Raw genomic sequence first — 24,825 nt, forward strand, 5'->3', positions numbered from 1 at the left:
AACCAATTCAATAGGCTGAATCGAATCGAATCGAAATTTTTTTTTCTGAATCGGGCAGCACTAGTTCACACCTGCGGTTAGTGAGATTGACTACCAGCAATTACAGTATATTGTCAAGTTAGATGATTTCGCAGCCACCAGCCTCTCTTAATTCCAAGTGCTGCCGTTCATCGTCTGCACTGCCTGGCTCTAGAATAGACTGCAATGAACGCTCTTGGTTGATACAATAATAAAACTACACTATAATTCCAGGGCAACTTTCCAAATATCCAATGATGCACCAACATTATTATCTTGGTGCACAATCTCAGGTACCGGGACAGACAGGGAAAAATGCTTGAGTACCTGATTAAACTCATGTAAACTATTCTGAGTTCTCCTGAGAGAATAGTATAGAAAATGAAATAAATAAATAATTTTTTTTTTTTTTTTTTTTTAATCTTATCCGTTACACAAAATAGCACCAGTGGAGCCTTTTTAAGAAAGGTAAAATGTGGTCAAAGCATGACATCAGCAAACACCTTCACAGCAAAGTTCTGTACTTCCTGCAATGCCTTTATTTGAGCACTAGTAATATCCAAATAGAAGGCATTGCAGTAGTCCAACTCTGACAGCATTATACTCTGTCATATCTCTTGAAAATCCCATCCCAACAACACATGGCCATAACTTACATTACATTGATGTCTTCTATCCTGCCAATACCTTTTAGTTCTAGGCGGTTTACAAGAGTTGGCCTGGGCATTCCCAGGAAGAATACATGGTTAATAGATGTTGTATGCGTCGGGATCAGGTTTAGTTAGATCATAACTAAGGTGACCATACGTCCTGTTTTGAATGGGACAGTCCCATTTTCAGATCCCCTGTCCTGTTGTCCCCACACATAGCTTCGGGACACCAAAATGTCCCGTTTTCAAGGACAGCGTCCCAAAGCTGTGCACGGGGACAACGAGACAGGTGATCGCTTCCTGTCCCTCCCCTGCCGCACCAAAAAAAAATAAAAAAAGCCTCCCTCCAGGCCTGATTTAAACTTCCTCCCCTGGTCCACCGCCGCTGCTCCTCTGCTGCCACTACTCGCACCCGGAAGCCTTCTTCCCGATGTCAATTCTGACATCGGAGAGGACATTCCGGGCCAGCCAATAGCTGCCTGGCTGGCCTGGAATGTCCTCTCCGACGTCAGAATTGACGTCAGGAAGAAGGATTCCAGGTGCGAGTAGTGGCAGCTGAGCATGGGTAAGTGTACGCCAGCGCACTCTTTAAGCAGCAGTTGCTAACTGAACTGCTAGCTTTCACTCAAGGTGTGTAAAATAAAAAAAATACATGGAAAATGACTCATGACGCAAGTTTTTTTTATATTAAAATAATTATTGCCTTTATTATTTCCATCATGGAACTCAAAAGATTAGTTGCATCATCGGGAGTTCTTTACAGTGCCAAAACGCTGGCCTTCTGATAAAGATCTCAACTCGATAATTCATAGCTCCCCAATATACCTTTTGTCCTGCATGACATCATTGGCTGTCAGCCAATCCACTAACAGAGGCTGTCCTTAAATTTGGACAGGTCCTGTTTCAATGTCCTCATCAGGAGGGAGCAAAAAAAATCACCAATTCATGAATATATGGCTGGTAATCCAAGGAACCAGAACCCGATAAGAGGTTTGGAACACCCACGGGCTCCAGGATGCACCCTCTCCACTTGTAGACTCATTGTCAATTTTGCTTCCAAAATAACAGTGATTTCCAATAGAGTGATTTCTTTCCTCACCGAAAACTGTGTGGCCACATATTTCCAACATATTCTCCCAGTCACAATCTCTGTCTTTGCCAAATTCAACACAAGCCCACAAGTGAGGAACGTGTGGCCTAGTGGTTAGAGCTACAGCCTCAGCACCCTGAAGTTGTGGGTTCAAACTTTGCACTGATCATTGTGACCCTGGGAAGTCACTTAATCCCCCACTGCCCCAGGTACATTAGATAGACAGTGAGGCCACTGAGACTGCTAGGGCAAATGCTTGAAGTACCTGTATGGCACTACGAGTGTGGTGGTATACAAGTCCCAATCCCTTTCTCCATTCATACTTATCCATCTACTAATCTGACCCATAGAACAATTGAACTGTGAAATCAATTCTCCACCCATCATCATCATCATCATCACCATACAGGCAAAAGTATATACTCCCAATGTGGTCAAGTAGATATTGAACAACATGGTTAATAGGGCTGACCCCAACGGCACTCCCCTTGTAAATGATATTGTTGTATCTTCCCGTCCACTTCACACACACATTGACCGCCCAAACATATGTGACAAAACTATTTAAACACAGTCCCTGCTACACCCAACCTCCTCATCTGTTTAACAGTAGATCCAAACCTAGCTGGGCTACGCAGAAATCACCTATCACCCCCCTCTGCCTAGCTCCAATGATCATTGCTTCTACATCTCTCCTCAGGTCAGCCAAACAGATCAGGAAATAACCAAACCACGACAGAAGCGCACCCGAGGTAAGCATTCACTCCCAGCAGCCTACTGCTTCTTTTGGCTGTACAGAACAAATCCCCTGCTCTTCCTGGGCAATGACAAATCATAATTAGTACCTGAGCAAGCTAATATGTGTACAGGTCTGTCATGGGAACAGGGCCGCTACCTTCTCCACCTGAAGCAAGGCATCCCCATCTTGCACCCAAACGAGCCCCAAAGTGGTCTATATGTTGTTCATTGGGTACACCGGCGATCCTACGCAGCACCAGTCTACTAAAGCCATCCCTGTTACATTCTTTCTCTGTCTTTGGTCCATTCAGTTCATCCTGTGGCTTGAATATATCCACCACTGCAAAAGCTGTTGCAGGATCATGCCATGCTCTAGGCTGGCTGGGCTGGAGAGGTAGCAAGCTCCAGCAAAGTCATCAATTCTCCTCATGGCTCCCAAGTTTTTTTTAGAAGCTGCACGTGTCGGGGGGGGGGGGGGGAAGCATGGCAAGTTAGCTCAGCAACATGTTATTACTGGCTGCTGTGCACCTAGGCCCACTACCTCCCATAGACTAAGGCTATTGTCTCATATTCTGCTGAAATCCTGCAGACTAATAGTCTTGTCTCCTACTGTGCTGCAGGGCTTAGCCGGAATCCAGAGGTGGACTGAGGGGCAAAGTATTCCCTCCCCCCCACCAAAGTTGTTAAATCGCAAGAGGATTGTGAAAAATTGCAAGAGGACTTTGTGAGACTGGCTATCAAAACGGCAGATGATGTTTAATGTGAGCAAGTGCAAAGTGATGCATGTGGGAAAAAAGAACCCAAACTATAGTTATGTGATGCGGGGTTCAATGTTAGGAGTCACTGCCCAGGAAAAGGATCTAGGTGTCATCGTTGAGGACTTGTTGAAACCATCAGCTCAGTTTGTGGTGATACCTAATAGAATGTTAGGATTTATTAGGAAAGGAATGGAAAACAAAGCTAAAAATGTTATAATGCCCTTGTATCGCTCTATGGTGCGGCCACACCTCAAATACTGTGTGCAATCTCAAAAAAGATATAGCTGAATTAGAAAAGGTACAGAGAAGGGTGAGAAAAATGATAAAAGGGTTGGGACAACTTCCCTTTGAGGCTAAAGTTTCAAGTTTTATTAAAATTTGATAAATCGCTTATTACATACTAAGCTAAAGTGACAAGAGACAGCTCAGGGGTGATATGATAGAGGTCTAGAAAATACTGAGTGGAGTAGAAAGAGTAGATGTGAATTGCTTGTTCACTCTTTCTAAAAATACTTGGACTAGGGGGCATGTGATGAAGCTACTAAGTAGTAGATTTAAAACAAACCAGAGAAAATATTTCTTCATATAACATGTAATATGGGCCTTTTTCTTTCATGCAACTATATTGGTATTTTCTGTCTTCATAAACCATTGTATGCTTTATGCATAATTAAGATCTGTGGAAATTGGCATTTGGACCCCTGAAGAAAGCACTCACTACCAAAAACATGGACCGTGTTGGGTCCGTACCACTACTTGTTGATATATGTTGTATGGATTGTTATTATCTGCACCATTTGGAACATTTGTGAAGGATTTCATAATAAACTTTGACATCAAGTACCTCGTATCCACAGTTTTGCTTTTGTTTTGACTTTTCCTCTCTAGAGATGCGCATGATTCCATATATGCTCACCATTGGAGATGGAATTCATAATTTCGCTGATGGTTTGGCAATAGGAGCTGCTTTTTCTATCTCCTGGAGATCAGGTCTTTCAACATCCATTGCTGTGCTGTGCCACGAGCTTCCTCATGAATTAGGTATGTGGAGTCACTCCATCCTGTTTCCACTCATGCTTCTTCATAAGTTAAGTATGACTGGGGGAGTCAGCTCAGAGCAGTTTATATGAGCTTTGTAATGGTGTTACAATACAAAGTTTACGTTTCCTTCTGTGGCTTGGGCTCAGTGTGCCACAAAGTATGTAAATTTTCTCAGTGCAAGGAATTACCCATTAATTTCTCTAGGTATTGTACTTCTTTCATCTATAAAATCTTTACAGAAATTGGGGGGGAAAAACCCAAAACCTAAACCAAATGGAATAAATGCTAAACATATGTTTGGAATGTAACACTAACAATCATAATCATTTTGTACAAAAATAAATAAATAATTCTATTAAATTAATGTGCTCAGAAAAACAACCAGTACAAAAACAAATGAGCTCCTGCTGTTTCGGTCATAGCACAGGTCCTGGATTATAATGTATACAAAATTTTACTAAAGTCATCTGAGGATACCGGGCTTGATGGACCTTTGGTCTGTGCCAGTATGGCAATTCTTATGTTCTTATAAATATCAAAACATATATGGTACTTATCTGAATGACTAAACATTTTCACTTCCAGCAATTCTGCACTGTAAAGTCCACAATCCAATAATCCATTTTCTGGAGGAAAAGTCTAAAGTCTGTTTATTGAGCCACTGCTTGCCCTGGATCGGTAGCATGGGGTTTTGCCAGGTACTGGTGACCTGGATTGACCACCATGAGGACGGACTACTGGGCTTGATGGACCATTGGTCTGACCTAGTAAAGCTGTTCTTAAGTACTTCAATAATAGCTCATGTTCAGTAGGAAGCTCAACATGTTATAAAAACACGTCAACTCCATAAGGGCTTGAAAAAAAGAAGCTTCTTCAGGGGAAATGGATCATCTTCAAATGTTGACTGAAATTCAAAGAGCATCAAAAAGAAGTTTACAAAGTATAGAAAACAGAGAAAACAATAGCCTTAACAAAACTATCACACCTAGGGAGCCACAAAACTCAGGAAAATGGCTGCCCTTTAAACTTGGGAATGGGATTTGGAACTTAAGAAGCCAATATTTAAACATGAACCGAAAGTAACATCCAAACGAATCAACCAATTACCCAACTCTTCTTTAGAGTCATCTATAAAATTGACCAATCTGTTGACTCAGTCCTCAGGGATCCACTGTGTCCCAATAATATGCAAATCATTGCTCATGTCGGGTCAATCACCTCCTCCAATGGTCCTAATCATTGAAAGAACTGCAAAACTGCAAATGATGACTGCACTGGAAACAATGAGATCCAAACGGAGCATTCTGACGTTGATTGTGGGTTCTGCTTAAATGTTCCACAATAATCAATATTTGTTAAGAGTAATGATAGGATAACAAGCTGAAATGCCTCCGGGTCAAAACATGATCTTATTTGTCTAAGCTTCCAAAGTCATTTAAGAATCTTTGTGGTTACAGCCTGGACCTAAGGTTCAAATGTCAAAAAATTACCCACAATAATTCCTAGGATTACTTATTAGCAGAAATTTACCCCCCCACACACACTTTTACTAAGCCAGGGTAGAGGTTTCTACCATAGCCCAGAGCGCTATTACAGCCCCTGGTTCATAGTCAAATGCGCGCAAGACAAATGTGCGCGGCCAAATGCGCAAAGACAAGTGAGAGCAAGACATCTGAGTGCAAGACAAGTGAGCGCAAGACAAGTGAGCGCAAGACAAGTGAGCGCAAGACATCTGAGCGCAAGACAACTGAGTGCGAAGGGTTCATCATCAAATGCATGAGCAAGACAAGTGAGCGCAAAACATCTGAGCACAAGACAACTGAGCGTGAAGGGTTCATACTCAAATGCACGAGCAAGACAAGTGAGCGCAAGACAATAGCGTGCAGGACTTTATATCACAAGACAAGCGCGCAAGACAAGGGGCTAGGTAACCATAGTGATTAAAAATGCATTTGCAAAACACAGTCACGTATGACAATGACATACATTACATCCTGATGTCAACATCTTGTGCTTGATTGTGTTGTTAACATTTTGCGGCACGCTCCGCACACTTGTGCGCTCAATTGTCTTGCGCTCAATAGTCGTTGCGCTGAATTGTCTTGCGCTCAGATGTCTTGTGCTCAGACATCTTGCGCTCACATGTCTTCACGCAATTGTCCATGCGCATTTGTCTTGAACGCATTTGACTTGCCACCACAGCCCCTACTACTTGGAACTCGCTCCCTGCCTTTTTAAGAGAGGAAAACATCACAGATAAATTAAAGGGATCCCTAAAGTGCATTCTTTTAAAGTTCCCTTCAATTCCTCCCACAACACTGACTCATCAATCCTCTCTCACCTTTCAACATGTCTTCCCCTCCCATTTCTGTTATCCTTATTTGCTTCCTTTCCTTTTAAAATTGTAGTTCTCCCCTTTGCCATATGTTCCAGTATGTGATTCGTGTTTATATGTCTTGTTATGTTTTTAATCGATTACGTTTCCCCAATTTTATTGTAAATCGCTTAGAATTTTATGTAAAGCAATCAAACAAATTTCAGATTTGGTCCTTAATGGAATGCAAGACATAGTACAGGAGTTAACTGTGTTGGGACCGCTGGAAAACAGTGATCATAACGTGATCAAATTTGAGCTGATACCGGGAATAACGTTGCTAAATAAATCTACTGTACGGGCATTTAATTTTTGAAAGAGCGACTATGATAAAATGAGGAAAATTGTTAAAAAGAAGCTAAAAGGATCAGTTGCAAATGTTAGGAGTGTAAAAGTACCATTGTGGAAGCCCAGACCAGATGTATTCCACGTATCAGCAAAGGTAGAAAGAAAAGGAAACGAGAGCTGGCGTGGTTAAAAGGTGAAGTGAAAGAGGCGATTAGAGACAAAAAACAGCCTTTAAAGCAAGGCTGCCCAAATCCGGTCCTTGAGATCTACTGGCAGGCCAGGCTTTCAGGATATCCACAATGAATATGCATAAGAGAGATTTGCATACCAAGAAGGCAGTGCAGGTAAATCTTTCTCATGCATATTCATTGTGGATCTCGAGGACCGGACTTGGGCAGCCCTGCTTTAAAAAATGGAAAAAGGATCTGAATGAAGAAAATAAGAAGAAACACAAGCACTGGCAAGTTAGATGCAAAACGTTGATAAAGACAGCTAAGAAAGAATATGAAGAGAAACTTACAAAAGAGGCAAAAACTCATAGCAATTTTTTTTAGGTACATCAGAAGCAGAAAACCTGTGAAGGAATCTGTGGGACCGTTGGATGATCAAGGAGCAAAAGGGGCGCTCAGGGAGGATAAGGCCATAGCGGAAAGACTGAATGAATTCTTTGCTTCAGTCTTTACGGAAGAAGATGTAAGAGATTTACCTGAACTGGAAATGGTTTTCAAGGGTGAAGATGTGGAGGAACTGAAAGAAATCTCGGTGAATCTGGAAGATGTACTAAGCCAAATTGACAAGTTAAAAAGTGATAAATCGCCAGGACTGGATGGTATATATCCCAGGGTACTAAAAGAACTCAAACATGAAATTGCTGACCTGCTGTTAGAGATCTGTAACCTGTCGCTAAAATCATATGTAGTACCTGAAGATTGGAGGGTGGCCAATATTACGCTGATTTTTAAAAAGAGCTCCAGGGGAGATCCGGGAAATTACAGACCAGTAAACCTCACTTCAGTGCTGTGCAAAATGGTGGAAACAATTCTAAACAATTAAATTGTGGAACACGTAGACAAACATGATTTAATGAGATGGAGTCAGCATGGATTCAGACCAGGGAGATCTTGCCTCACAAATTTGCTTGACTTCTTTGAAGGTGTGAATAAAAATGTGGATAAAGGTGAGCCGGTTGATATAGAGTATCTAGATTTTCAGAAAGATTTTGATAAAGTTCTTCACGAGAGGCTCTTGAGAAAATTAAAGTGCCATGGGATAGGTGGCAAAATTCAGTTGTGGATTAGGAATTGATTATCGGATAGAAAACGGAGGGTAGGGTTAATTGGTCATTTTTCTCAATGGAGGAGAGTAAACAGTGGAGTGCCGCAGGGGTCTGTACTAGGATTGGTGCTATTTAACTTATTTATAAATGATCTGGAAATTGGACGAAGAGTGAGGTGATTACATTTTCAGATGACAATAAACTGTTCAAAATTGTTAAAACGCATGCAGATTGTGAAAAATTGCAGGCGGTCCTTAGGAAATTGGAAGACTGGGCATCCAAATGGCAGATGAAATTTAATGTGGACAAATGCAAAGTGATGCACATTGGGAAGAGTAACCTGAATCACTGTTACTGGATGCTAGGATCCATCTTGGGGATTACATAGAAACATAGAAATAGACGGCAGATAAGGGCCCACGGCCCATCTAGTCTGCCCACCTTAATGTCCCTCCCCTACCTTTGCCCTGTGAAGAGATCCCATGTGCCGATCCCATTTGGCCTTAAAATCAGGCACGCTGCTGGCCTCAATCACCTGTAGTGGAAGACTATTCCAGCGATCAACCACTCTTTCAGTGAAAAAGAATTTCCTGGTGTCACCTCGTAGTTTCCCGCCCCTGATTTTCAACGGATGCCCTCTTGTTGTCGTGGGACCCTTGAAAAAGAAGATATCTTCCTCCGCCTCGATGCGGCCCGTAAGATACTTGAACGTCTCGATCATGTCCCCCCTCTCTCTGCGCTCCTCAAGCGAGTATAGCTGTAATTTGTCAAGCCGTTTTTCGTATGGTAGATCCTTGAGTCCCGAGACCATCCGGGTGGCCATTCTTTGCACCGACTCCAGTCTCAGCACATCCTTGCGATAATGCGGCCTCCAGAATTGCACACAGTATTCCAGGTGGGGCCTCACCATGGATCTATACAATGGCATAATGACTTCCGCCTTACGACTGACGAAACCCCTTCGTATGCAGCCCATGATTTGTCTTGCCTTGGACGAAGCCTGCTCCACTTGATTGGCAGACTTCATGTCCTCACTGACGATTACCCCCAAGTCTCGTTCTGCTACCGTTTTTGCTAGGATCTCGCCATTAAGGGTATAAGACTTGCATGGATTCTGGCTGCCCAGGTGCATAACTTTGCATTTTTTGGCATTGAAGTTGAGTTGCCATGTCCTAGACCATCGCTCCAGTAGGAGTAGGTCATGCATCATGTTGTCGGGCACTGAATCTTCGTCTGTTGTGCATTTGCCCACTACATTACTCAGTTTGGCGTCATCGGCGAATAATGTTATTTTACCTCGAAGCCCTTCTGCCAAGTCTCTTATAAAGATGTTGAATAGGATTGGGCCCAAGACTGAGCCCTGTGGTACTCCACTAATCACCTCCGTCATTTCGGAGGGGGTGCCGTTCACCACCACCCTTTGGAGCCTACCTCCAAGCCAGCTCCCAACCCATTTCGTCAATGTGTTACCTAATCCTATAGAACTCATCTTGCTCAGTAACCTTTGATTAGCGCCAAAGAAAAGGATCTGGGTGTCATCGTAGACAATATGATGAAACCTTCCGCCCAATGTGTGGCAGCAGCCAAAAAAGCAAACAGGATGCTAGGAATTATTACAAAAGGGATGGTTAATTAGATTAAGAATATTATAATGCCCCTGTATCGCTTCATTGTGCGACCTCATCTGGAGTATTGCATTCAATTCTGGTCTCCTTTTCTCAAGAAAGATATAGTGGCGCTAGAAAAGGTTCAAAGAAGAGCGACCAAGATGGTAAAGGGGATGGAACTCCTCTCATATGAGGAAAGACTAAAATGGTTAGGGCTCTTCAGCTTGGAAAAGAGATGACTAAGGAGAGATATGATTGAAGTCTACAAAATCCAGAGTGGAGTAGAATGGGTACAAGTGGATCGATTTTTCACTCCATCAGAAATTACAAAGATTAGGGGACACTCGATGAAGTTACAGGGAAATGCTTTTAAAACTAATAGGATGAAATTTTTTTTCACTCAGAGAATAGTTAAGCTCTGGAACGCATTGCCAGAGGATGTGGTAAGAGTGGATAGCGTAGCTGGTTTTAAGAAACGTTTGGACAAATTCCTGGAGAAAAAGTCCATAGTCTGTTATTTTTTTTTTTATAATTCTTTATTGATTTTTAAACAAGAACAGTGTTATATAAATAAAAGAACAGTATATTATTGCAAGTCCATAGTCTGTTATTAAGAAAGACATTGGGGAAGCCTCTGCTTGCCCTGGATCGGAAGCATGGAATGCTGCTACTCTTTGGGTTTTGGCCAGGTACTAGGGACCTACATTGGCTACCGTGAGAACTAGCTACTGGGCTTGAAAGACCATTGGTCTGACACAGTAAGGCTATTCTTATATTATGTTCTTAAATTTTTAATAAACTTGAAACATAGGAATTCTATGAGTGTTGTATCAGCGTTGAAGCATTTAACACTCTGGATAGGGTTACCAGATTTTCGGAAATGAAAATCCAGACCCATGGCCCTACCCCCAGGCCCGCCAAGTCATGCCCCCTCTTGCAACCTGTTCGCTTGTCGGGATGGCATCTGCGCATGTGGTGGTGTGACATGATGACATCACATACATGCGTGTGACATCACCATGTTGCATCCACAGATGCCGTCCCGACGTCGCTGGTAGCTGGAAGTTTTTCAAAACCCAGACAAAGTGCCAGGTTTTGAAAAGCCGTCCAGACTCCCAGACATGTCCAGGGAAATCTGGACTTCTGGTAACCCTGTCTCTGGGCCACAGTAGAAACCTCTATTGTGGCTTAGTAAAAAAAAAAAAAAAAAAAAGAGGGGGATTAGTTTTATATCTATTTAATTTAAAATTAGTAGCCCAAATCTCCAACATATTTAAGCCCTGTTTAATACTAAACCAAATCTCTTTAACATCTTCCTTGAAGGGACTATAAACTGTCACATCATCTGCATATACGAATGATGGTCATAGGCACCAGCTCTGTGGGTGCTAGAGCACCCCCAATGTTCTTTGCAGCACTGCTCAGATATCAGAGCTGAAATCTTCCCAATGTAGAGCTATAGGGGAAAGCAGGAAGTAAGGCTGTGTCTCTGCAGCTACTGCTCCCGCCAAACCCTGCAGCCTATTAGTCAGACATTCCTGATCTAGCCAATAAGCTTCAAAGGAGGCAGGCCCAGTGGCTTAGGAGACACCATTGATCAGACAGTCCTTAGCCAGCCAATAGGCTGCAGGGGAAAACAGGACAAAAAGTTGATGTATCCTAAGCTACTGGTCCTGCCTCCCCTTGTAGCCTATTGGTTAGCTAAGGAATATCTGACCAATGGGCTCATAGCACGGAACAGAAGACAGCAGCAGTGTAGGTCAGACAGGCTTTGATCTACCGTACTCCCAGAGGCACTAGGAAAGGCATGAAGAGGGTAAGAATAGACACAGGTATTAAGAGCTGGAAGGGATGGGTTGTGAGTAGGGTTACCAGACATCTGGATTTCGCTGGACATGTTCCCCTTTTCAAGACCATGTCTGTGGGTCCAGACGGCTTTTCAAAATCCAGAACTTTATCTGGATTTTGAAAAGCTTCCTGTTAAAATTATGTCAGGAGGGGGCGGGGCTGGGGGTGGAAAGGGGAGTGACATAGGCGGAATGGGCAGAACTGGGCAGGCCTGGGGGTGTGGCCATGGGTCCGGATTTTCCTTCAGGAAAATCTGGTAATCCTAGTTGTGAGGTGAAGAGATATGGACTGTGAAAGGGAGAACAGAGGTGAAATGAATGTAAGCTGGGAGAAGGACACTGGCTGTGATTCAAAGAGAAGCAGGCGAGGGACGGGCTGCGATGAGGACAGGGAGAAGAACTGTGTGGGATTCAAAGAGAAGGGCCTGATAGGGGAGAGAGGCTGAGGATCAGGTAAAGAAAGGGGTGGAAGTGGCAGGAGGGGTGAGGCTAAGAAGAAAAAATAAGAACAAGCAACGTCAAGACCATGTTTAGATTTTTGTGCTCACAGTTCAAATGTATCCAGCCAGTCCCCACAGCTGAGCGAGCCCAAGAATCACTGGCTGGCAATGTATGATATTGAACATTGAGCTGGATGGTTTTTGGGTAGCTGTTGGTATCTGCTCTTTTGTTCCAATCGTGTAGTTACTGGGGTAAATTAGAAGGACAGGAAAAGGGGAGGAAGTTGCAGAAGGATAGAATACCATGAACTGAAAATCTCCCCTTTAAAGCGAACTTTCTCTTAGCATTTCTGATACTGAGAGAGACATGGAGAATGGAAAGTAACAATGTTCTTCTCACGCTTCACAAAAATTCAAAATATTTCTCTCCCATTACGTGAGCCTAGAGAAGTGGCCCAGCAGCTGAAGCAGGAAGAGTGGCAGGAGACCACTTACAGTATTGGGGATAAAGGACAAGCTCACAAACTGTGTGTTTCCTGATTTAGCTTCCTGGCTTTCTTGCTCAATCCTTGCTCCCCTCTTTGCTCTTGGTAAAACTCGGCAACTACCGTACCTCCCAGGTCTCAACTTGGCGATCTATCGGGCCGATCAGTCTTCCTCTCCCCGACGTCAATTCTGCCGTTGGAGAGGAAGTTCGGGCCAGCCAATCGCTGCCTGGCTGGGCGGAACTTCCTCTCCGAAGGCAGAATTGACGTTGGAGAGAGGAATACTGGTCGGCTCGAAGCAGGGAGAGCTTGGGGTGGCGTCAGCTTTGGGGCCTGTTATCCATTGGTGGCGGTTTGGGTCCTGTTCCCCGATGGCAGCGGCAGTGGCTTGGGGAAGGGCAGGGAGAAAGAAAGAAAGGGGGCAGTTAGGGAGACAGAAGGAAAGAAGGGAAACAGAAAAAAAGAAAGGGGGCATGAAGAGAGAAAGAAAGAAAGGTCAGGGAGAGAGGAAGAAAAAGTTGGGGGAGGGAATGAGGTGTGGAGGAGAGGAAGCATACAGGCTGAAAGAAGGGAAGAAAGATTGGATGCACAGTCAGAAGAAGAAAGTGCAACCAGAGACTCATGAAATCACCAGACAAGGTAGGAAAAATGATTTTATTTTAAATTTAGTGATCAAAATGTGTCTGAATTTATATCTGCTGTCTATATTTTACAATATGGTCCCCTTTTACTAAACCGCAATAGTGTTTTTTAGGGCAGAGAGCCTATGAGCGTCGAGAGCAGCGCTGGGCATTCAGCACAGCTCCCTGCGCTAAAAACTGCTATTGTGGTTTAGTAAAAAGGGAGGGGGTGGGTATTTGTCTATTTTTGTATGGTTGTTACTGAGGTGACAGTGAACAGAGTCATCTGCTTTGACCTCTTTGAAAAAAACCTGGAATAGGAATAATTAGCATTTTCTATGTGTATAGTGTGCGTTGTGTTTTTTTAAAATTTTATTGTTGGTAGATCATTTTGACTTGGTCATTTTAAAAGTAGCTCGCGAGTCAAAAAAATGTGGGCACCCCTGTACTACATGATCTACTCTTTAACTTCTCTAGAAGCAACAAATGATCTTCCATTGTAACCCTCCGTTTATAACTCTTTTGTATTCCGCCTTGCACTGCAAGGTAATGGCAGAATAGAAATCTCTAATGTAATGTAATGTAACATAAACTTATCCCAGGACAAGCAGGCAGGTGACGTGATCCAACGGAGCCCCAATGCGGATGCCTCACAAGCATTTTTGCATGAAGAAACTCAAAGTTTCGAGTCGCCCGCACCGCACATGTGCAAGTGCCTTCCCACCCAGACCAGGGCGCGTCTCCTCAGTTCTTACTTTTCCGCGGAGCCGAGAAGTCCGTCTTTGACTCTCTGCGTGAAGATTTTTCACTTGTGCCTTCTAAAGTCCGCGGTTTTGGGTTATTTTTCTCTTAATCTCTGATTTTCGTCATTCTTTATTGTTTTCAAAAAAAAAAAAATTTCTTCCATCCGTTCGACCGGGCAGGCCACATGGCCGCAGCCCCGCGGCTTCAATCTTGCGGCGGAGCTTTTCCGGCCTATGTCCCGGCCTATCACCGGTTTTAAAAAGTGTGCCAAGTGCCAGCGCGCGATTTCGCTAACGGACCCTCATCGACGCTGTGTTTGGTTTCTCGGGCTGGAACATATTCCGAAATCATGCCGGCCTTGCTCCACATTCACCGCACGTGCTTTCAAGCGCCGTTGCATCTTGTGGGAGTCGCTGTTCAGCATGGAGTCCTCGACGGAGCAGTCTTCATCGAAAGGCCCTTCACCTTCAACTTCATCCGCTGCTCCCCAACCTTCCACCTCTGCGGCGCCGAGTTTCATCAAGCCGGCCCCGACTCCAGCGTCTGCTGCGATGCCTTCCTCAGCCTCTTCAGATCAGGTAGCACAGCAGCCTATTCCACCGGTAGTGCTAAAAGTGTCCAAGGCTTCTAGGCCCAAGCACTTACACACTACCCCCAAAGAACGCGAGGCCCGTGCAGGAGGTCCCATTCCAGATGGGGATCCGACCTTGCCGGCCTCGTTCCAGACCTTGTTAGAGAAGCAATTCATTGAGCTCTTCACCACCATAGGGCCCAAGCTTCTCTCCCGAATCCAGCCTGGGCACATGGAGGCCTCCCGCGAGGTCGAGCCGCCTCCGGTGCCTCAGCGATACACACACTCTCAACAGGGAGCAGAGTCTCTGCGAGTGTCTAGTCTGGCATCGATGCATGCATCGCAAGGAGCAGAGTCTTTGCCCATGCTTCCGTTGGAACCGATTCACTCGATGCAAGGAGTAGAGTCTTTGCGAGTGCCTCCACTGGAACCAATCCACTCGATGCAAGGAGCAGAATCTTTGTGAGTGCCTCCACTGGAACCGATCCACTTGATGCAAGGAGCAGAGTCTTTGCGAGTGCCTCCATTGGAGCCAATCCACCCGATACCGGGACTCGAGCCTCTATGAGTCCCTCGGGGCGAGCACAGCCAACAACCACTGCTTCGATCAACTGCTTTCAGCCCCATCCACTATCTGGGGGCCTCAGCGAAGACCCGCTTGCCTCGACCATCGAGGCCGACTTCCAGGCACAGATCGCACCATCGTTCGAGGCATTCATCAAGGCACTCTTCCAGGCACGCCTCGCCTCATCGGAAGCAGCCTTTCCTCGAGTATTCGCCATCGGCTACTTCACCTCCTCCGATGCCGGAGCTCGAGGACACCCTGGGATCGTTATCACCACCACAGTCCCCATCCTCATTGGATCCAGAGGCCTCGACATCCTCGAGTCCTTCTCGGGGCCCCGCACTGGCTGATCAGCTGTCCTTCTCGTTCCTCCGGCAGATGGCAACTGATATGGACATCCACCTGGACACAGGGTCTAAATTTTCGAAGGAATACCTAGAGACTATGCACCTTCCTCAACCTCCGGCTGAATCCCTCAAGCTTCCCTTACACAAGCTGCTGGTCCAGATCTTTGTGTGGTGCCTCAAAACACCTTATTCCATCCCCGCCGTGCCAGGAAAATTGGGTACCAGGTACCGCACGGTTCACCACAAAGGGTTCAATGGCTCCCAACTCTCCCATCAATCCCTTTTGGTGGAGTCCTCATTGAAGCGGTCTCACCCCTCCCAGGTCTACGCCACCGTTCCACCTGGTAGGGAGGGCAAGACCATGGACTGATTTGGCAGAAGAATTTATCAGAACTCCATGATGACTTCCAGAGTTCTGAATTACAACTTCCATTTCATCACATACTTTGAATTCTTTCTGTCTGAACTCCAGAAGTTCATGCCCTACCTGGACTCCAGAGCACAGTTTGAGTACCAGGAGGTGCTGGCCTCGTTGTCCCAAATCCGGCTTCAATTGATGCAGTCCTCCTACGATGCCTTTGAGCTCTCGGCTCGGGCCACAGCATGCACGGTGGCTATGCACTGGCTGGCGTGGCTTAGGACCATCGACATGGACCCCAATCTCCAGGACAGGCTTGCCAATGTGCCATGCGCTGGTACCGACCTCTTCGACGAATCCATCGAGGCAGCAACCAAGAAGCTCTCAGACCACGAAAAGTCCTTCCAGGCCATCCTGCGTCCGAAGCCCAAGCCTGCTCCGCCTCATCCATCACGCCCACTGTTGATCTACCAGCAGCGTTATCCACCTAAACAGGCCCCGCCTATCTGTCAGCCTGTTAAGAGACCGCATCCTCAAAAGCAACAGCAGAAGCCACATTCGTCTGCTGCCCCTAAGGCTCCTCAGCCCTTTTGACTGTCTCAAAGAGGGCATAACTTCTGTCGTTCTGCCGTTTTCAAGTTTACCACCAATTGGAGGTCGTCTCCATCACTTTCACCATCGATGGACGACGATTATCTCTGACCTCTGGGTCCTCTCCATCGTCAGGGAGGGATACTCCCTGCAATTCCATCAAGTTCCCCTGGAACATCCTCCAAGAGAGTATTCTTCCAACTTGACCCAGACCACCCTTCTTCTTCAGGAAGCTCAGGCTCTACTACAGCTGGAGGCTGTCGAGCCAGTCCCTTTAGCCCAACAGAACAAGGGTTTTTACTCCCGGTACTTCCTTGTGCCGAAGAAGACGGGCGATCTGCACCCCATTTTGGATCTCAGGGCCCTCAACAAGTTTCTGGTCAAAGAAAAGTTTCGCATATTGACCCTGGCATCCCTGTATCCCCTCCTCGAGCAGAACAACTGGTTATGCTCTCTGGATCTCAAGGAGGCCAAACCCACATTCCCATTCATCTGGCCTCACGTCAATACCTCAGATTCAGGGTGGGACATCTTCATCTTCAATACTGAGTGCTCCCCTACGGCCTAGCCTCGTCACCCAGAGTCTTCACCAAGTGCCTGGTAGTGGTGGCCGCAGCGCTCAGGAACCACGGCCTCCAGGTGTTCCCCTACCTGGATGACTGGCTCATCAAGGATTCCACGTCTCAGGGAGTCGTCCTCATGACCCAGAAGACAATTTGGCTACTACAACATCTGGGGTTCGAGATAAACTTCCCGAAATCCCATCTACAACCTTCCCAGACTCTTCCCTTCATCGGAGCTGTTCTGGATACTACCCAACTCAGAGCGTTCCTCCCTCCCGAACGTCTGGAAGCTCTCCTCCATCTTTGCCACTTGGTGTCCTCTCGCCCGTCCATCTCGACGAGACACATGATGGTCCTCCTGGGCCACATGGCCTCTACAGTTCATGTGACTCCCTTTGCCAGACTTCACCTCAGGATTCCCTAGTGGATCCTGGCATCTCAGTGGACGCAGATATCCGACCCTCTGTCCCGACACATACAGGTCACTCCTGCTCTGCAACAGTCTCTTCACTGGTGGATGCTATCCTCCAATCTATCCAGAGGTTTGTTGTTCCAAACGCCCCCCCCCACTAGAAAGTCCTCACGACCGACTCGTCCACTTATGCCTGGGGGGCTCATCTGGACGGTCTCCGCACTCAGGGTTATTGGACCAGCACGGACCGCCAGTACATCAATCTCCTGGAACTCAGAGCGATTTTCAATGCCCTCAACGCTTTCAATGCACTCCCCTGCTTCAGGACAAGGTGGTCCTCATTCGCACGGACAACCAAGTCGCCATGTATTATGTCAACAAGCAGGGGGGCATGGGATCGGCCTCCCTCTGCCAGAAAGCTCTGAAAGTTTGGGATTGGGCGATTCGCCACAACACCTTCCTCAAAGCTGTCTACATTCAGGGGACGGACAATGCCTTGGCGGACAACTTGAGTCGTCTGCTGCAAGCTCACGAGTGGACCCTTCACTCAACGCCCCTCCATCACATCTTTTCTCAGTGGGGTACTACTCAGATCGACCTCTTTGCAGCCCCCCACAACTTCAAACTGCCTCAGTTCTGCTCCAGGATCTACATTCCTCACCGCTTCGAAGCAGATGCTTTCCTTCTGGATTGGACGAATCTCTTTCTATATGTGTTTCCTCCATTTCCTCTCATCCAGAAGACTCTAGTCAAACTCAAGTCAGACCATGCCACCATGATCCTGATCGCTCCACGGTGGCCCAGACAACCTTGGTACTCCCTTCTACTTCAACTCAGCAGCAGGGAGCCCTTCCCTCTACCTGTGTTTCCATCTCTGCTTACACAGCATCAGGGATCTCTACTTCATCCCAACCTGCAGTCTCTACACCTGACAGCTTGGTTCCTCTCAACGTAACCCCTCTCCAGTTTTCTCAACCTGTGAGAGATGTCCTGGAAGCTTCAAGGAAGCCCGCTACTAGACAATGCTACCACCAAAAGTGGACTAGCTTTTCTGCTTGGTGTTTTTCTCATCATCATGAGCCACAACACTCCTCCTTGTCGTCAGTTTTGGATTATCTTTTGCACCTTTCTCATTCTGGCCTCAAGTCTACATCGATACGAGTCCACCTTAGTGCAATTGCTGCTTTCCATCAGCTTCTTCAAGTGAAACCTCTCTCTTCTCATCCGGTGGTTTCCAGATTCATGAAAGGACTTTTCCATGTCAATCCTCCCCTCAAACCGCCCCCAGTGGTTTGGGACCTCAATGTTGTTCTGTCTCAACTTATGAAACCTCCATTTGAACCTCTTCACAAGGTTCATCTGAAGTATCTTACTTGGAAAGTGGTGTTTCTTATTGGCCTCACCTCTGCTCATCGAGTTAGTGAGCTTCAAGTATTACAAAATTTATTCTCCTAAGTTGCCAACTCTTCCACCATCCCATTATGGTTAGCTTGGAGGTCACCCATTAGTGAGAATACCTGCCTGCTTGTCCTGGGATAAAGCAATGTTACTTACCGTAACAGTTGTTATCCAGGGACAGCAGGCAGCTATTCTCACGTCCCACCCACCTCTCCTTGGTTGGCTTCTCTGCTAGATATCTGGTCTGGGCGGGAAGGCACTTACGCATGCGCGGTGCGGGCAATTCAAAACTTCGAGTTTCTTCAAGCAAAAATGCTTGTGAGGCGTCCGCATCGGGGCTCCGTTGGATCACGTCACCCATTAGTGAGAATAGCTGCCTGCTGTCCCTGGATAACAACTGTTATGGTAAGTAACATTGTTTTATCCTTACGTATCCTTCTCAATGACCAGGAAATATAAGGCTTTCAATCCCTTCCTAAAATAACCAAAATCTCTATTACTTACAAGTTCAGGGGTAATTTATTCCACAACTCTGGAACAGAACAAAAAAAGCTTGAGATCTTTAATGAACTATCAAAATTTGCTTCAATGAAGGGGCATATAAAAAAAAAAAAAAGAACCCTGACTAGAGCAGATGGGACATTTGAACACATAAAAAATACATTTTTGAGACAAATATCTAGGCTGTTCCCCATGCAATTCCCAAAAAATCAAGATACTAAAAGTTTAAACTTTTCCAAGGCTACGACTGGTAAGGAGAAAATCATGTAAGGTTTGAGCAGGAAACTGACAGTAACTTAAAAATCAGCTTTGCAGTTGCATTTGGTCATGGTAAATGACGATGCAGAAGAGCTGAATTAACTCTCAGTGAACCTGGAAGATGTACTGAGCCAAATCAACAAGATACACCGCTTTGAACTGAAAGGTATTTGCAGTCTCAAAATGGAAACTGTTTAAAAAAAGGTTGGGACAATTTTTTTTTTTTTATTTGAATTTAATACTTTTACAATATCATAAAGATATTAAGAAAAAAGGGTTACCATACAGTTTTCCAATAGAACACATCGTACAAAAAGACAATCCTTTACAAGCCCACTAAAGGGGAAACATATTTGCTTATATCAACTCAATTTTCAAAGAAAATAAGGAGATGGGTTGAGTTCCAATGAACCCAAATCATTCCCAACTAAATTAGGACATTAGACATTCCTACCATAATTCTCATCAGTAAAGAAATAGAAAAGAAAAAGAAAAACTCACTTCTGTTCACGAACTCCCAAGGTTGGGACAATTTCTTAAAGGGAGGGAAAGTCCATATGCAGCATGGAATCTTGCCAGGTAACTTGTCACCTAGATTGGCCACTATTGGAAGCAGGAGACTGGTGTCATTGAGCATGTTTCTTTGCTTTCCAGGGGACTTTGCGGCCTATCTCCATGCAGGGGTCACAGTGAAGATGGCACTTCTGCTTAACTTTGGCAGTGCACTAACTGCTTTCATCGGTCTCTACATAGCCCTCTCCATATCTGCAGATGAGGCAGTGGAAGAATGGATCTTCACTGTGGCTACAGGACTTTTCATCTACGTGGCTTTAGCTGACATGGTGAGTTTTGTCAAAGTGCTGCTCCCTGCACAGAGAGGAGCGAGCTCTAATCCCCTGCTTCTTTGCACTGTCCCAACTCTGTTCCACTGACTCCCCGCATCATAAATGCATGTCATCATCTTCAGTCTTGCAGGTCCCACCACTGGCCTTGAGCAGACTGCCGACAGAAGCGGTACCACTGAATGGTGCTCACTAAGGCTCCTGTATAAAAATGAATTTCTTTCTTGGTTTTAGTGTTCAATATATTGTTTTTTTCTATTTCTTTCCCCTTACCTGAACAATGTCTTATCATTCCATGCTACCTCTTTGGCTTTCCTTTCTTCCACTCTTGCTTTTGCCCCCACTTTTCTTTCTGAATGCCAAACTTTCTTTCAGCTCTGTAAATGTGATATTATGGTCCCTCAGTGTCAAAGGCTGCTAAGAAATCCAGCAACACTAGGGGGGTGGGACTTGATATACCACTTTGTCTGGGGCAATGAAGGGTTAAATGATCTGCCCAGAGTCACCAGGAGCTGCAATGGGAATTGAACTCACAACCTCAAGGTGCTGAGGCAGCTGCGCTAACCACTAAGTCACTCCTCTACCTAGGTTGTAACCCTCATGACCGGCTGCACCTATACCCACATCCACACGAAGTCCAGTGATAAAGTGCAAAGGAGACCTGTTTGAGCGGTATATAAAGATTTTTAATAAACATAAACATGACAACATATTTCTTAAGTCATTTCTCTCCTCCCCTGGGGTAGAGAATGAGGACAAATTTCTCTCCCGTCCCCGCGGGAACTCATTTTCACATCCTATCCCAGAGAGTTCTTTTCCTGTCCCTGTCCCATTCCTTCAAGTTCTGTCCTCATCTGCACAAGCCTCAAACGCTTTAAAGTCATAAATGCTCAAGGCTTGTGAAGTTAAAGCAGAGCTTACAGGAATGGGACAGGGATAGTGACAAAACTCACAGGGAAATTGAGTCCCTGCGGGGATGGGGGAAAAATTTATCCCCATGTCATTCTCTACCCTGGGGTCTCTTCTCTACCCTCCACCCCAGCCAAGTAATGTTCACTTAACCACTGGCTTACCTTCAGCCAGGCAGCAATCACTCTAACATGTGTCCAGCTTTCCCCATAGATTTGGGGTGATATGGCTTCCCAGAGCTTTGCTTCAGCTCCTAACTAGGGAAGTTCTCTCCTTCTTGGGGAGACTGAACCCAGCCTAGGCAGAAGTATTCCTCGCTCTCTGGGTTCCGCCCCTGTGACTCAGCCATTGCTCCAGCCCCTGTAAAGTAGCTCAGCTCTAAGCTACTGAGCCTAGTGCATCCTGGGACCTGTAATCCATCCCATCCCTGGCTAACACCCCTGCTGCTTGATGGTATAATAGTTGCATTGGCAAGGGAAAACCCTTAATCTCTCACACCCCTGTTGCTGTTTTGTGGAGATCATCAAACAGAGATGCATGGTCTAAAAACAGACTAACATAGGTCTAGCCCAGGGGTGGACAACTCCGGCTCTCAAGGGCTGAAATCCAGTTGGGTTTTCAGGATTTCCCCAATGATTATGCATGAGACCTATTTGAATGAACTGCTTTCAATGCATATTCATTGGGGAAATCCTGAAAACCCGACTGGATTCCGGCCCTCGAGGATTGGAGTTGCCCACCCCTGGCTAGCCAGTCACAGAGTTGAATGCACAGGGTCTATTCTGAAAGTTTTCCCAGGAAACAGATACTATCAGCCAGTAGTTTTCAAACTTGCTGTTATAAGCATCATTGGCAGTTGCTTGTCCACAGTAGAGGAGTTAACAATTGTAGTGGCCCCTTCAATGAGGCCTCTGCTTGCTAGAAGAGTCAAGAGGGCAGGATGTCTGCTGTAAGCCTTTCACCTCCTCTGTTACCTGGTGAAATGAGTCCAAGATGGCTGTGTATGGGGGGATAAGGAAATGTCCTTGTTAGCTGGAGGGAGGCTTGATGAAACTGCCTGTGGGTCCTGAGTCCAAGCGCAATACTCTTTGCATACTGAATTTGTACAATTATTATTGGAAGAGACTTTTATAAGACAACCAGAACATACTGTATGTGCCTATATTCTGTTATCTCATTACCTTCTACATCAGTGGTCTCAAACTCGCGGCCCGTGGGGCCACATGCAGCCCACCAGGTACATAATCACAAAAGTAAAATAAAACAGTTTCTTGATCATATGTCTCTTTAGCTATAAACTACAATATTAAGACTTAGCCAAAAAGAATTTTACCTCATGCAAAATTGTCATTTCTTTAATAAGACATTAACTATTTTTTCTGAGGCCCTCCAAGTACCTACAAATCCAAAATGTGGCCCTGCAAAGGGTTTGAGTTTGAGACCACTGTTCTACATCGATAAATTTATCCACCACACAAATAATATTCCTAAGTCTATGTGGGTAAGTTATCTGCATATTAGGCAGTCCAAGTTGTATAAATAATAGGGTTGAATACGCACATAAAGCTATGGATATCTTATCTGTATATCTTTATATGACTGGCGCTCAGACCCATTGGTTTTTCTGTGGCGAATCGTAAACAGAAGAGGCGTAATTCTGCTCTGTATGTTATTTATTTATTTATTTTTTAGCTTGTCCTCCCAAAAGAGCCCAGAACGGGTTACATGTACAGTACAGGACATACCAGATACAGACAGACAGACATCTGTTACTGGGCTTGCACAGTGTCTGTTTGCAGAACCGTAGGTGTAAGATTTCACTGGAGGCTTGTGGGCTGTGCTGTTCGTTTGTAGCCTCTTAAACTACTTGGATTTTTTTGTGACTTTCATCTTTTTATATTTAAGACCCCTGAGGAAGGCATTTCATTTTGCCGAAACACGGTCCATGTTGGGTCATTTGTATTTTAGACATTATTTGTTTTTTATCTTGTGGGTCACTTGTGAATGTTTATATCCTTTGGGGATTGGTTTTAAGATTATTGTTTTAAAGTTATTTGGATGCTTCTTAAACTACAAACTGGTACTTCTGATCTTCTGTCTCATTCTGTGAAATTTGGGGTTGATGTGAGGATTGGTTGGGTGGTGTTATTGAATCATTTTTATATTAGATTGGCCCTGGATTTCTCATGTTCTCCTATGGTTTCTCCTTAGCTTCCAGCCATGATGAATGTGAAAGACAAACGTCCCTGGTTGCTCTTCTTCCTGCATAATGTGGGAATTCTTGTGGGCTGGGGAATCCTGCTGCTACTGTCTCTTTACGAAGAAAACATTGTATTGTGAAAGAGAGCACTGAACTGATGTGCCACATTTATCACTCGGAGCCTTGGTTCCTGAGCACCGTCACTAGGAATGCTCCATGGAGAGAATATCACTCAGCTGATTCTTCCAGGGGGTCCAGTTGCCTTCCTGTCTAGTGCTCCATACAAGCATTTTCCTACTTGTTGCCCTCTTCATCTCCAATTTGATCACAGTATTGGTTTCCACCTCCTCCTCTGGTAGGACATTCCAGGCATCTACCTCCCTATGAGGAACAGGTTCTTCCATCTGTGTCGTATGAATTGAACACACAAAGCTTGAAGATGAAAGCATAAGAGGAACAGTCTGCCTGTCCTTTCCTATTGTACATCCAGCTCCACTTTTGACATTTCTCACTTCAGTTTTTACAAGTCCCCTCATGTACTACAATCAAAATGTGTTATAACTCAAACAGCCACAACACTAACAATGCAGTTGTTTTTCCTGGTGGAATTCTGTGCAAAACAAAGTTCAAAATTCTACGCACAACTCCCCCCCTTTTACTAAGCCAAGAGTGCTAAATGCTCCGACACTCATAGAATTCCTATGAGCGTCGGACCATTTAGTGCTCCAGGCCACGGTAGAAACCTCTCACTGTGGCTTAGTAAAAGGGGGTAAATTAGCAAATTCTGCAAGTTTATTTGTCAAAATTTAAATATTTTTGCTAATTATTATTCATATTCCAATTAAAACATTCAAAATAAAATGGGGATTTTTTCTACCTTTGTTGTGTGGACATTTTATTTTTCCATCATGTTGCATCTAGTTTCTCTTTTCTGCTTTCCTGTCTATTGTGTGCTAATTCTCCTTCAAGCAGTTGCTATCCATTTGTCTTTTCTCCTTTTTCCTGTCTATTCTCTCACTACACCTGGATCTGATATATTGATTATTCCTTTTTAGCTCTTTTCTCCTTCTTTCTTATCTTTCATTTCCTCTTTTTCACTTTTCAGCTACGAATCAAACAACTACTATTAGGATAAAACAGAATAGTCCACACTAGCTTCATCTTACAACGGAATAAAGCAGGGTGTAGTATTTATTTACAAAGAAGAAGAAATGTACTTCAGCATGGGAATAAATAACACCATTCTGCCCTTCAGAGACTGGGAAGCCCTCTCACAAACCTGGCAAAAGAGATGGGGGGAGAAAGAAATGTTGCGCATGTTAAAGGGAAGGAGA

At 44.9% G+C, this 24,825-nt stretch overlaps 1 protein-coding gene across 2 annotated transcripts in view; it reads left to right on the forward strand.

The window, feature by feature from the left end:
* SLC39A4 (solute carrier family 39 member 4) overlaps positions 1-24,255 on the forward strand; it is an 87,065-nt gene extending 62,810 nt beyond the window's left edge. For both annotated transcript variants that reach the window (XM_033934929.1, XM_033934928.1), the window contains 4 exons: positions 2,459-2,510; positions 4,143-4,295; positions 20,195-20,382; positions 23,503-24,255. In XM_033934929.1, the coding sequence (XP_033790820.1) occupies positions 2,459-2,510; positions 4,143-4,295; positions 20,195-20,382; positions 23,503-23,631 (522 nt within the window). In that variant the 3' untranslated portion in view covers positions 23,632-24,255. The remainder of the gene's footprint in view (positions 1-2,458; positions 2,511-4,142; positions 4,296-20,194; positions 20,383-23,502) is intronic.
* The last annotated feature ends 570 nt before the right edge of the window (positions 24,256-24,825 follow it).

The sequence above is a fragment of the Geotrypetes seraphini genome, chromosome 2 (genome assembly GCF_902459505.1).
Source record: "Geotrypetes seraphini chromosome 2, aGeoSer1.1, whole genome shotgun sequence".
Classification (NCBI taxonomy): Eukaryota; Metazoa; Chordata; class Amphibia; order Gymnophiona; family Dermophiidae; genus Geotrypetes; species Geotrypetes seraphini.